Source organism: Schistocerca piceifrons, chromosome 2 (genome assembly GCF_021461385.2).
Source record: "Schistocerca piceifrons isolate TAMUIC-IGC-003096 chromosome 2, iqSchPice1.1, whole genome shotgun sequence".
NCBI classification, from domain to species: Eukaryota; Metazoa; Arthropoda; class Insecta; order Orthoptera; family Acrididae; genus Schistocerca; species Schistocerca piceifrons.
This window is the reverse complement of record NC_060139.1, coordinates 36009740-36023271: the sequence shown is the minus strand read 5'-3', so window position 1 is coordinate 36023271 and position 13532 is coordinate 36009740. Positions and strand designations below refer to the sequence as shown.

The 13532-nt window shown below is 38.9% G+C and overlaps 1 protein-coding gene across 1 annotated transcript in view; it reads right to left on the bottom strand.

The window, feature by feature from the left end:
• Positions 1-6521: 6521 nt before the first annotated feature.
• The window catches only part of LOC124774018 (intraflagellar transport protein 27 homolog), a 60459-nt gene continuing 53448 nt past the window's right edge, over positions 6522-13532 (bottom strand). The window contains exon 4 of the mRNA XM_047249449.1: positions 6522-6977. Coding sequence (XP_047105405.1) covers positions 6882-6977 — 96 coding nt within the window. The 3' untranslated portion in view covers positions 6522-6881. The remainder of the gene's footprint in view (positions 6978-13532) is intronic.

The following is a 13532-nucleotide window of genomic DNA, read 5'->3' as shown; positions in this document are numbered from 1 at the left end:
ACACAAACAATTGCTACTATGCTGACTCACACCATATATCAGTGTACTTAGAGCTGTGATAGTGGGAAGACCACATTGCTTCCCATTTGGTTGCAACAGCTATTTGAAAAGAGCACTGTGACTGAAAATCCTACCAAATGAGAAATCTGTTCAGTGTTATGGTTTTTAATATAATAATTTCAAAGCAATTGACATTCATGAGGAAATATGTGCTGTATAAAGACAGAATGTGGTTGAAGGTGTTGTGCATCAAAGGCATCAGTTGTTCAACAGAGGAAAGATGAAGATTCATGATGTGATAGAAATAATCATCTATTTACAGTGTGTTCATTTTAACTTAAGACATTGAAATACTGTACCTTGAAAACTACACATCAGATCAACAAAGGTTATAGTTCCACACTGTGACCGCAACTCCTGTATCGTGAAGACACAGAACAGATAGTGGCCCTACACATTACAATGGTTGCAGAACAGACATGCAAGTGACAATGAATGTTGCAACCACAAAAGAAAAAAATGAAATGATGCTGATTTATGGTGATTGTAGGCTGCTGTTTCCTTGTACCCAAAGCATTTTCCAGAGAAAACTCACTCTTGTTCACTTTTTACAACATTGTGAATCCCTTTATGTCTAATGGCAGTGTTCAGACCGGCAAAAGGAAATGAAACAAACATGTGACAGGAGAAGCTAATGAAATAGCTGTACTAGCAGCAGTGGACCACAACCCCTGGATATGTGCCTGGCAATTAGACTGCAACTGTGGTATGTACGTCAGTAGTATTGTCACAATACCGCAATGTCCTAAGTACCATCAATACCATGTGTTACTGCATCAAGAACTCCATGGTGCCAATTTCCATAACTGGGTAGTGCTTTGTGAATGATCACATCAACAAATGCAAATGACCCCCATGTTCTTTGCTGAGGTACTATTTTGCGATGAGTTCACATTCACAAACCCTGGTAGCGTTAACCTGCATAATATGCATTACTGGAGTGTAGACAATCCCCACTGGTTACAGGAAGTTGACCATCAACATCCTTGGTCGGTTAACAAGTGGTGTGGCATCATGGGGAACAAACTCATTGGTCCATATTTTATCAATGGCAAGTTGAATGGATGCAATTATCAAACATTGTTAACTACTAGTATTACTGCAGGATGTTGCCCTGGACATTCGCCAATGTACATGGTTTTACCATGACAGCTGCCCAGTACATTATGGAACTGCAGCGTGAGAGATATCAAACAGTGTTTACACTGGTCAGTGTATAGGCAGAGGTGGCCCCGTTAATCGGCCTGCTAGGTCACCAGAGTTGACATTGCTGGATTTCTTATATTTAAAATATAAGGTGTAATAGCAAGTGCCAACAGGTCATAAAGACGTGATTGGCTGCATCAGAAATGCCTGCACTGACATTCCCTCAAATATACTCCTGTCCTGTGTATGGTCATTTGAAAAATGAAGTCGGCAATACTATACTTAAACACTGACTCTGATTGGAAAAGTAGAGCAGCATTCAACTCAAGCCTTGGCCACAACAGCACATCAATTAGTCCCTTATTTGATATGTCAGAGGAATAAAACATTGTGAATGGAGTTTCCAATTAAAAGTTACGAAACATTGGACTATCCCACCCTCACAGCATGGATGTGCCATTGGATAATCAAGGCCATTGAGTAGCAAGTCATAACTTATGATTGTGTACCCATTTCTATTCCTCTGACTACACGCTATCTGTGGCAAAATGAAGAAAATGCTTCAGACAAAACATTTGTAGATTTTACCATAATATCATAATCTGCAATGAAAATGGGGGTTTGAAGATTTCAAAGTTGCCCCACCGGCAGCCACACACATGGTGGGGTGGGGGGAATCAACTGTGGTATCATTGGATGTCCCCCTATAAAACAAACAAATTTTAATTACAACTTTTTTCAACCAATGTGTAGTTTTTGAGATATTTCAATGTCTTCAGTTAAAATGAACACCCAGTATAATCGGTAATGAAGTAGCACAGAAAATTGACAACAAAGTTCATGAAAACTGACAATTCCACAACTTTTCAGTGATTTATGAGCATTTTTAGCATGAGATCACCACTAAGCAATGAGGGTATCACAAGTTCTATGGTCTTTTTTTAGATTTCAAAACTACATTCTGAGACTCAATAAACTCAATAGATGACTGGTTCTATGGGAATTCTTTTTTGTTACAGTGGGGAAGGGGAAGGTCCACTGGACTGAGTCATTATCAGTGAGAAGACAAATGTTTCATATGTCATGTAGAGACGAAACAGTATTCAATAGTGGGTGGCCATATGCTTTACCCAACAAATCCAAAAAGGGTATGAAACTGTGTCAGCTAGAAAGCTTGTTGCCACCACTTTTGGAATGGTAAAGGAATTGTGTTTACAGATTTGACAGAATATGGAAGGACAATCAATTCTGAAACTTACTGTGAAACACTTATAAAACTGTGAAGAGCCATTTAAAACAAGAAACATGGTCCTTGACTATCAGTAGCACAATTTTGCTTAACAATGCTTGACCACCCACTACCCGGTAGACACAAGAATTATGTCATTTCGAATGGGATGTATTTGAACATCCACCCTACAGGTGATTCTCATCTCACCACACATACTGAGATGTTATCAAGCCTAATGCGTGTTAGAAATCCTACAATACTGGTGGGTATCAATCACTTCATTTATTTAAAAAATTATAACTTTGTGTAAATTGATTTATTCACGTGAAATATTTTATGAACTGCTTTCATTTGACATGAACAGAGTAATTTTTGAAGTTAACTGACAAGGAACACAACTTGTAAATTTTATAAAGTTAGTTACAGCAGTTTTTCACTAAATATCATTACATTTCCTAAAAAGTATATGCCAAGTTAATTTTAATATTTTTGTTGCTAGATCATTGATATCTTTGCCTACAGTTTTAATCTCTCTTCCTTGGTGGCAAAAGACAGTGTAAAGTCAGATGTATTTGTGCAGCCATAGCCTATGTGAGCAGGTGGAAATTATGTTACTGAGGAAGTTGAACAATTATTGTAAACCAGTCATTCGAATGTTTAAAGAAAACAGACGCTAAAACGATCGAGCTTTTATTATTTAGTACTTAAAGTTATCCACAAAAATATTGTTGTTGTGTGTTGTTGTGGCCTTCAGTCCTGAGACTGGTTTGATGCAGCTCTCCATGCTACTCTATCCTGTGCAAGCTGCTTCATCTCCCAGTACCTACTGCAACCTACATCCTTCTGAATCTGCTTAGTGTATTCATCTCTTGGTCTCCCTCTACAATTTTTACCCTCCACGCTGCCCTCCAATACTAAATTGGTGATCCCTTGATGTCTCAGAACATGTCCTACCAACCGATCCCTTCTTCTAGTCAAGTTGTGCCACAAACGTCTCTTCTCCCCAATCCTATTCAACACCTCCTCATTAGTTATGTGATATACCCATCTAATCTTCAGCATTCTTTTGTAGCACCACATTTCAAAAGTTTCTATTCTCTTCTTGTCTAAACTATTTATCGTCCACGTTTCACTTCCATACATGGCTACAATCCATACAAATACTTTCAGAAACGACTTCCTAACACTTAAATCAATACCCGTTGTTAACAAATTTCTCTTCTTCAGAAACGCTTTCCTTGCCATTGGCAGTCTACATTTTATATCCTCTCTACTTCAACCATCATCAGTTATTTTGCTCCCTAAATAGCAAAACTCCTTTACTACTTTAAGTGTCTCATTTCCTAATCTAATACCCTCAACATCACCCGACTTAATTCGACTACATGCCATTATCCTCATTTTGCTTTTGTTGATGTTCATCTTATATCCTCCCTTCAAGACACCATCCATTCCATTCAACTGCTCTTCCAAGTCCTATTACAATTTTAAAAAGTCCCAGATTTCTTTGTAAAGGTAAAATTCAAGACAAAAATCATATCCCAAGAAAACAACAAAGCCGAAATAAGACTGATAAGTAACAGATTAATAATTTATCAATGCAGACATGAGTTCCTTCAAGTGTAAGCAAGTGAAGAACGTAAGCAAAAATTAATGTGCCATCAGAAGTGTTATCATTATTGAAAGATCATTTTACAATATGAAATATTAGATTGCCTCTGAAAAAGAACAAGAAACAGTTACAGTCTGGCTGCAATCTCAGGTTGCAAAATATTATGAGAGGCAATACAAAGATCTACTTTCAAGATTTTTATAATAAATTTGCTTGAACAAATACAGTATTTCATTTATTTTATATTATTTTTCTCTACAGCCCTCATAAATCAGAAAACTACTACACTGTTCTAGCTATGGGAAGATGTCTCAAATGTATCACTCATTTCATAAATCATCCTAGAAGGATTAGTTCATAAATGAAATATAAAGTAACTGACTTACACCAAGAAAGAAACAGGGATTTCTAAGGGGATTCATCTGTTACCCTCTAGGCTATAGGGTGTTGTTCAACTTGATGTAAGTGTGAGCTACATTATTTGTTTAACTGCTTGAAATAAAATAATTGAATTGAAAGAGTGAGCTTTGTGTATATCACGGTCTGTTTCTGCTGGGGGTGTTGCAGTTTCATCAGTTGTTCCAGTTGTTCTTGCTGTTGTCTCAACAGCTCTTGCTTTCATTTCAGCATTCCTTCTCATTTCAAATGCAGCTGCTGTCACCACCAAATTTTCACAACTTTTGGCTCCATGTGAGTCACCAGCTCGAGTCAACTCTCGTTACCAATAAAATATTGCTGTAAAAATATAATAAAATGCTTAATTCAAGTGGAGAGTCATTGAAGCAAAAGACAAATTAGAGCCTAACACCATAGGTGAAGATGAGATTTCATAGAATGGAACACATACTATTCCTCATAATTTGTTGGATCTGAGTTAAAGTAAGGATTTCCACATCTGTTGAACAATGTTCTCACCTTTGCTAGCAGCTGAATTCAGATCACTTGCTGATCATGAAGTGCTGGCAGCACTATAGTAATCATGAGCAAAGTCAAGAGCAATGCTGCCTGCATGAATTCTCTTGTTTTAGGCATCAACCCCTACACCATTCCTGACATAATGCCATCTGCACCTATAGCTACAGTGGTAGATTGGCACCACCTGCAGCATGTTTACCTTCTCAGCTTCCGCCTTGTCTCACTATCAAAATCCTCAAGTGTAGATTGACGGTTCTGCTGGCATATGACCAGTAAGCAAATTCATATAGTTGACCCTAGGTTCTGTGATTCAAATGTGCTCAAGCCTGGGCTGAGACTGCTGTGCAAAAAACTTGGCAAAGATGTAGTACTGTTAATGTGTCTCAGGAAAATCTTCAGTCCTGGGATGAAAGTGTATCATGGGCACAGCTGTCAGAGGCTGCCCTGCAACATGTGAGTGCCTGAGACATAAGTATTCTGGCCCAGATGAAAGATGATAGGAGTAGTGAAATGAAAGAAATCGGGCATTGGTTTCCAACCATGGGGCACAATCTGGTACTAGGGTATTCTCACTTTGCTGCATGAAGTTTGACTAAGTAGGAAATAATTTAGGTGTTAAAAACTTGACTCCTTGTAGTTTTTATATTTGGTAGTATTTTCACCTTACATGCTTTATCAAAGGGAACTACTCCAACTAAAGATGAAATAATGTGTATCACAAACACAGTGTGAAAACAATCAAAACACTTGAATCTTGTGTAGAAAGAAGTACAGTATTCTGGCACAGAATAGTTCAGTGTAATTCCATCACACAACCAAAGTGCTGTTAGTACTAGATAATTTTTTCCTTTGGGGGGGGGGGAGGGGTTACAAAAATGGCTGAGGTCATAAGTGCACAAATAATGACTTAAAACTGACTGTCTCCTAGGGAAAGCACATGTGATTCTTTAAGTGTGTTGACATATATATGCCTAAACTGCACTAGTAGATGAATAATGACCATGAGCCTGGAATGCTGGTCATAAGGAAACAAACATATCAGTGAAGTAAAATGAGCAATTGTGATGACCTTTTTTTTTAAGAGGACATTCGGTAAGAGTTTCTGTATTGGTGTCTACAGCTGAAAATTAAATCTCTTCACCATGTTCTACAGCCTGTGCTATATCGTTTGTGACATTGGATAGCTCAGATGATAAGCACACATTAAAGTGTAAGCAGTTATTAAATTGACATTGGGTTAAAAAGTGGTACACCATTGTCACATATTCATGTAACAATGAAAAAAGCAAGGCACGTTAGGAGTATGTGTCAAGAAAGAAAACAAATGAAACTGAAATAATGGAACCTCTAAACTAACAAAAAACATTTTCCAAATAATTTGAGTTAAGTGCAATAGATTACATTTTATCCATGTTTAAATGTCATTAACTGTTTTATGAATATTGAAAACATTATTATTATTATTATTATTATTATTATCTACTTTTAATTATGAAGAATGCTAATACAAATACATTTTTAAGTGGCTTGTGAAAATTTAATGAATAAAATGTTGGTACAGAAGTATAAAATTTTTAAATTGTGAATATCAGAGCGTATTTAGTTATTACACAAAGCTCAAGACTGGAGTTTTGTAAATGGATATGTAAAGCAGCTATACAATAAAATACATCAATTTTCATGACTAGAAGATACTCTGTGACATCAAGTCCACAGTAACCAAACAGACATGTAACATCATCACACAAATTACATATTACTACCTGTATAAAATATCAGAAGACTAACAAGATAAATTGCTTTTGTAAATATAGTGAAGTGGTTGGAGAATATAATCAAAATTTTATATTTTATAAGTAAACAAAGAAGCACATTAAAGTTTTTAAGGTATTTTATGAAATACACAATCAAGTTCCATTAGGAAACACCAAAGTTTCTTGGTGTTCTGTGAACTATTCCAAACCATTCTTGAGCCAGCAGAGAAAATGGTTCCTTCACACCTAGGTTCTGCTTCTGGAAAAAAAGTCAGTGACTCAACAGTAAAAAATGCAATTTACTTCTTTGAATTGTGCCATGATATGTACATGAAAATGTTTATATTTGTATTAAAAAAATGATGAGTTGCACCATGGTTGAGTGAACACATTAAAAGGTAGGTCCCCCTATAATTGGCTGGTAGTTCAGTTGAAAAGTTGGAGGAAATAAAGGACATATCATACCCAACAGGACACAGGGTTGCCACAAGTTTCCCCAAGTGAAATTCCTTGATATTTCCCTGATTTCCAGACAAGTTTTAGCATTTTTCCCTGACAAATTTTGAGATCTAAAGGGTAAGTTAAGACATAAGTTGAGAATCTGTCTTTACAGCTATGGTACAAGAAACAATAATGCAAACAAGGAAATATCTAAAAAAAACTTTCAAAAAGATGATGTTTCCTGATGTAAGCAAAAATCTTTAAGTACTAACATCAACATCTTTTGTAATGAACTGTTTTTATACGGAGAAAGCAAGCCAGATGGTATGTGTTTTTCATTAAGACCACTGATGTTATTTTATTTCACTAAAACTAAACACATTTGGTGGCAAAAATACACATTTCCTTAGAGTCACAGTACAGATTTAAAATATCTTCACTGCTTTCAGAAATAACCTCAATAAAAAGCAGGCCTCTTGAAAGAAGTGTATAAGGTAGGAAAGAATTGTGTAAACCAAGACTGTAGGTGACCGCCAATAAAATGTTGGTTCTAATATGTTCATTATTGTCAGTTATTACCCACTGTGTTATATTTATTATTTTATAGGTAATTCTTTCTAGAAATATATTAAGTACATAGCATACAAACTGCCAGTGACTGACACAATTTTCTTCTTATTGTCATCCATACTTTCTAACATATAAACTACTTTTTAAATGCCAAAATGTACTAGAACAGATAAAATGTCTACAAAATGCCACACTGTGCAAAGTACTTGCAGTGAGACAGTCATAATTCCTGAAACCCATCACCCATGGCCTCTGGCCTGCTGAGGAGCACCACAGTCCTGGGTCCATGGATAAACCATGACAATCTGTTGCATTACACCACACACTAACAGACCCAGCCTGCGGGCCGTATGGTGAGATTAGATCCAACAGGCAGGGCCTGCACATTAGTGGGAACCAAACAGCTTCAGATCGGCAGGCCCAAACCATTACAGATACCCACAGAAACGGCCTGCAGTTCTGACCCGTGATTGAAATCCACTTGTGTGGCCAGCTATTCGTGAGCCACAGACAGCATGTTGATGAAATGAGACCAAAGCAATCAATCGATGCAACGGATAACTTGTGCAAGTACTCTGAGAGTCAATAATAATGAGGATAGATAGCAACTCACCATAAAGATGATTGCTGAGCTGCAGACAGGCACATAGAAAAGACAATCACACTCTCACAAATAAATTTTCAGCAATAGCTTTTGTCAGAAAATGAGGGCACTCATACATCCACACAGTCACTCAGACAGAACTCCGTCACTCAGACACTGTCTCCAGCCACTGTGTCTGCAGTCTCTGACAATCACATCCAAACAAACTACTACTTATGCCTCCCTGCCTCTTGTTGGTAGCTGCTAGGCTAGCGGCAAGAAGTGGTGGCAGCATTGACTGCAAGTTGAGGGGAGTGGTAGGAAGGCTAGAAGCAGTAGTAATGAGAGAGTACGGGAGCAGCACATATACTTGGCTGCACCCAACCAGTGACAATGTATCACACCTCAGTAAGCAAACAATTTCATCTACTGAGAGAAAAACAAGATTTTTTCCATTGTTTTATTTAAATTTCTCTGATTTTTCTGATGTGTTTAAAATTCCCTGATTTCCAGAACCTGTCGCAACTCTGAGGTAAAGCTAAGCACTGTGGTGTCCAAATCAACTGTTGGGTTGAAGGCAGTTTCACTTTACTTAGAAATAAATTAGACACATTATTCCTCTTCACTCAAGTGCATCGTGTGTGTGTGTGTGTGTGTGTGTGTGTGTGTGTGTGTGTGAGAGAGAGAGAGAGAGAGAGAGAGAGAGATAAATCCCCATTTTTAAATACACAGAACTGTAATAATATATGTATGCTTTCTGAGAAACAAATATAACAAGGAAATGGATGACAGTGACACCTGGAGTGACCTCCATCACACATAATGAGGGGACACATGAAACATATATGCAAAAGTGTTATAGCAATATAGGGGGACACAGAATTAATTGAGTAAAATTCTCTGTTATGCATAAATATTTGAAATACAATTTATTATCTCTCAGACCTTGCTGTTACACATCTCAGTAGTTGATTTTTCCCAAAATTGTCATGTTATTTGTCCAAATATGCAATAAAACTATATTTTGATAAGATACTTTTGTTATGAAGTATGAAATTTTTGCACCCAATTTTTTTTAAATTTTCTGTCAGTTTCAAGCCACTGACATTCATGTATACTTTTATATGTAAGACAAGATGTTATAATGTAGTGGAAGATTTGTAGAACATTTACATGTACGAAAACTTATAATTAGAGTGCACATTTGTGGAAGCTCCAAAGAGGATGTCTTGTATTTTGTGTAGCATTCATTTGTTAATTATTTCCTGAAATTTTGATGTCCTTGTGCAATGAAGATGGGGAGAAAAAGCTGTCATATTCTACTCTTTACTACCTTTTCATGAATTATGTATGTCAATTACTACTTTTCCCAAAACTGCAATTAGTCTACATGTCATGCTTATTTGTGGGCAAATAGAAAGTTGGCACAGTTTTATCTACATTTACATCTATACTCTGCAAATCACTGTGAAGTGCATGGCAGAAGGTACACCCCATTGTACCAATTATTAGGGTTTCTTCCTGTTCCATTCATATACGGAATGTGGGGAGAATGATTGTCTCAATGCCTCTATGCATGCTGTAATTATTCTGATCTCTTTCTCACAATCCCTATGTGAATGATAGCTGGGGGTTTGTAGTATATTCCTAGTCATCGTTTGAAGCCAGTTCTTGAAACTTTGTTAGTAGACTGGCACAGGATAGTTTACATCTATCTTAAAGAGTCTGCCAGTTCGGTTCTCTCAAACATCTCAGAAACACTTTCCCCCCCAGGTCAGAAAAACCTGTGACCATTCACACTGCCCTTCTCTGTATATGTTCAATACCCTGTGTTAGTCCTATTTGGGATGGGTCCACACAAGAAGCAATATTCTAGAACCAGCCAAACAAGTGATTTGTAAACACTCTCCTTTATAGACTGATTGCAATTCCTCAGTTTTCTCTGCTTTACCCACAACTGAGCCTATATGATCACTCCATTTCATTTCCCTAAAAAGGGCTTCACCCAGGTATCAATTCCTACAGTGACTCATTGATATTATAGTCATAGGATACTATGTTTTTTCATTTTTTGAAGTGCATAATTTTACATTTTTGAACATTTAAAGCAAGTTACCAATCTTTGCACTGCTTTTAAATCTTATCAAGACCTGAATGAATATTTACCGTATGTAGCTTCATCCAGAAATTATTTCACTGCAGATAACTGCATCACAAGCAAAAATTTTGTGGTTGCCTTCAATATTATCCGCAAGGTCACTAATACAGAACCTGAACAGCAAGGTCCCAACACATTTCCCTGGGGCACACACAACATTACTTCTGCATCTGACTGTGACCCTCCATTCACGATAATGTACTGTGTCCTCCCTACCAAAATGTTCTCAGTCCAGTCACAAATTTCATTTGATGCCCCATATGATGAAACTCTCTCCCCCCCCCCCCCCCCCCCCCCCCCCCATGACCCATGGACCTTGCCACTGGTGGGGAGGCCTGCATGCCTCAGTGATTAAGATAGCTGTACCGTAGGTGCAACCACAATGTAGGGGTATCTGTTGAGAGGCCATACAAACGCGTGGTTACTGAAGAAGGGTAGCTGCCTTTTCAGTAGTTGCTGGGGCAACAGTCTGGATGATTGACTGAGCTGGCCTTCTAACATTAACCAAAACGGCCTTGCTGTGCTGGTACTGCGAACGGCTGAAAGCAAGGGGAAACTACAGCTGTAATTTTTACCGAGGGCATGCAGCTTTACTGTATGGTTAGATGATGATGGCATCCTCTTGGGTAAAATACTCGAGAGGTAAAATAGTCCCCCATTTGGATCTCTGTGCAGGGATTACTCAGGAGGACGTCATTATCAGGAAAAACAAAACTGGCGTTCTACGGATCAGTGTGTGGAATGTCAGGTCCCTTAATCAGGAAGGTAGGTTGGAAAATTTAAAAAGAGAAATGGATAGGTTCAAGTTAGATATAGTGGGAATTAGTGAAGTTCAGTGGCAGGAGGAACAAAACTTCTGGTAAGGTGAATACAGGGTTATAAATACAAAATCAAATGCAGGAGTAATGCAGGAGTAGGTTTAACAATGAATAAAAAAATAGGAGCACAGGTAAACTACTATGAACAGCATAGTGAACACATTATTGTAGCCAAGACAGGCATGAAGCCCACACCTACCACAGTAGTGCAATATGTGATTGGAGGCTTTCCTGGCATATGTGATGTTTCCAAGGCACTCGGGTGTCCAGCCATATACAATTGTTGAAGTCCAACGATATCTCTGTGAATAACCTTTCCGCCATCATCAGTTGATTCTGATGGAATGATCTGTCTGCTCATTGTTGGTGTTATTTATGTCCGTTATTCGGGCTTCGATTCTTTGTATCGATGGTCCGATTGCGGCCACCGACATTCCAATTGCGAGCGCCAACGCTTCGATTGTGGCCACCAACATTCCATTTGCAGGCGCCGACCCAGGTCTGCGCTGTCCCTGGTGTTGCGGTGGGTGGTGGCAGATGCAGAATCCTGTGGAGTGTTCCCGGCGGCTGCCGTGGAAGGACCTTGAATCCGCTTGAGGCATGACTCCTTGATAGAGCTAAGTAATGGTTTCCATGCCTTGCTGAGTTGAAAATCTGTGTCTTGGTTTATGAGATTGTCTGTTACGCAAATTTCAATGGCCTCCTTGAAGATGTTGTCTCAGTAGAAGCTGGTAGGGGGCCAGAATCTTGATTTCTTTGTATTTCGCGTTGTATCCAGTGTCCAAAGAGTGTTCTGACAGTGCTGGTTTGTTGGGCTGGCCTAGACACGTGTGGTGTTGGTGTTCTTTGCAGCAGTCTTCAACTGTTCAGATTATTTGACCAATGTAGGATTTGTTGCAACCACAGGGAATATTATATATGCACACCTTCTTCAGGCCAAATCAGTTTTTCACTGTCCCCAGTAAGACACGTATCTTGGACAATGGTCGAAAGACCATGTCAATTTTGTGTTGTTTTAGCAGTCTCCCAATTTTTGATGTCACGATGCCTACCTATGATAGAAAGGCAAGGCCTGGTTCCTCATCTTTAGACTGTTCTTCATCTGGGTTTCTGCTCTGTTGCTGTCATCTGAGGGCTGTCTGAATCTGTTGATTGCTGTACCCATTCTTGAGGAACATATTTTATAGGTATTTGAGTTCTTTGTGTAGATTTTGTTCATACAGTTCAAGTATGCCCTGTGAACCAGTGTGTTGAGCATCCTGTTGAGTTGTGCAGGATGGTGGCACCTCAAGGCATGTAAATATAAGTCCATATGTGTAGGCTTGCAGTACATGCTATGACCCAGTATGCCATTTGATCTCGGTTCTACAAGTACGTCAAGAAAGGGTAATTTCCCTTCCTTCTTGATTTCCACGGTGAACCAAATGTTGTCGTGGACGGAATTTGGATGTTCTAAAAACGCCTGTAGATGATCAAGTCCATGGGGCCAGATGACAAATGTGCTATCCATGTAATAGAAAAAACACACAGGCTCCCGTTCGGCTGCTTGTAGTGCATCCTCTTCAAAACTCTACATAAATAAGTTGGCTACCACTGGTGAGAGAGGGCTCCCCATAGCCACACCGCTGGTCTGCTCCTAGTATTGGTCATTGAAGATGAAGTAGGTGGATGTACGTACATGCCTGAAAAGTTGTGTCAACTCGAGACCAAATTTCTTGCTGATAAGGTGGATTGAATCTTCTAGCGGGACCCGTGTGGAAAGTGACATGACATCACGACATCAGAGCTGACCATGATGTCTGTTTCTTGCAGGGTCATCTCCTTAAGATGAGTTAAGAAAATGGTGTTTACATTTTCCCACATATGGTCTGAGCAGGCCCACCAGGTGTTGTGCAAGAGGGGACATGGGTGCCCCTATGATGCTAACAATGGGATTCATCACTTCCTAATGTGTCTTAGGTAGGTCACATATTCTCAGAACTGGACACACCTGAAATCCACTGACAAACACATTGACAAGTCTGCAAGGCTACCAGGCAAACAACAAAAAGAGATGGAGCCAATAAAAAGAACCGTGATTAACCCCATGGGGAAGCCATTGGATGACACAGCTACTTCATACTCGAAAAAGGACTCAAATTTGCACCGAAGCCTGTGCGGACCTGGGTTGGTGCCCACAAACAGATTTTCAGCGGCTGCAATCGAAGTGTCGGCACTCGCAATCGGAATGTCGGTGGCTGCAAT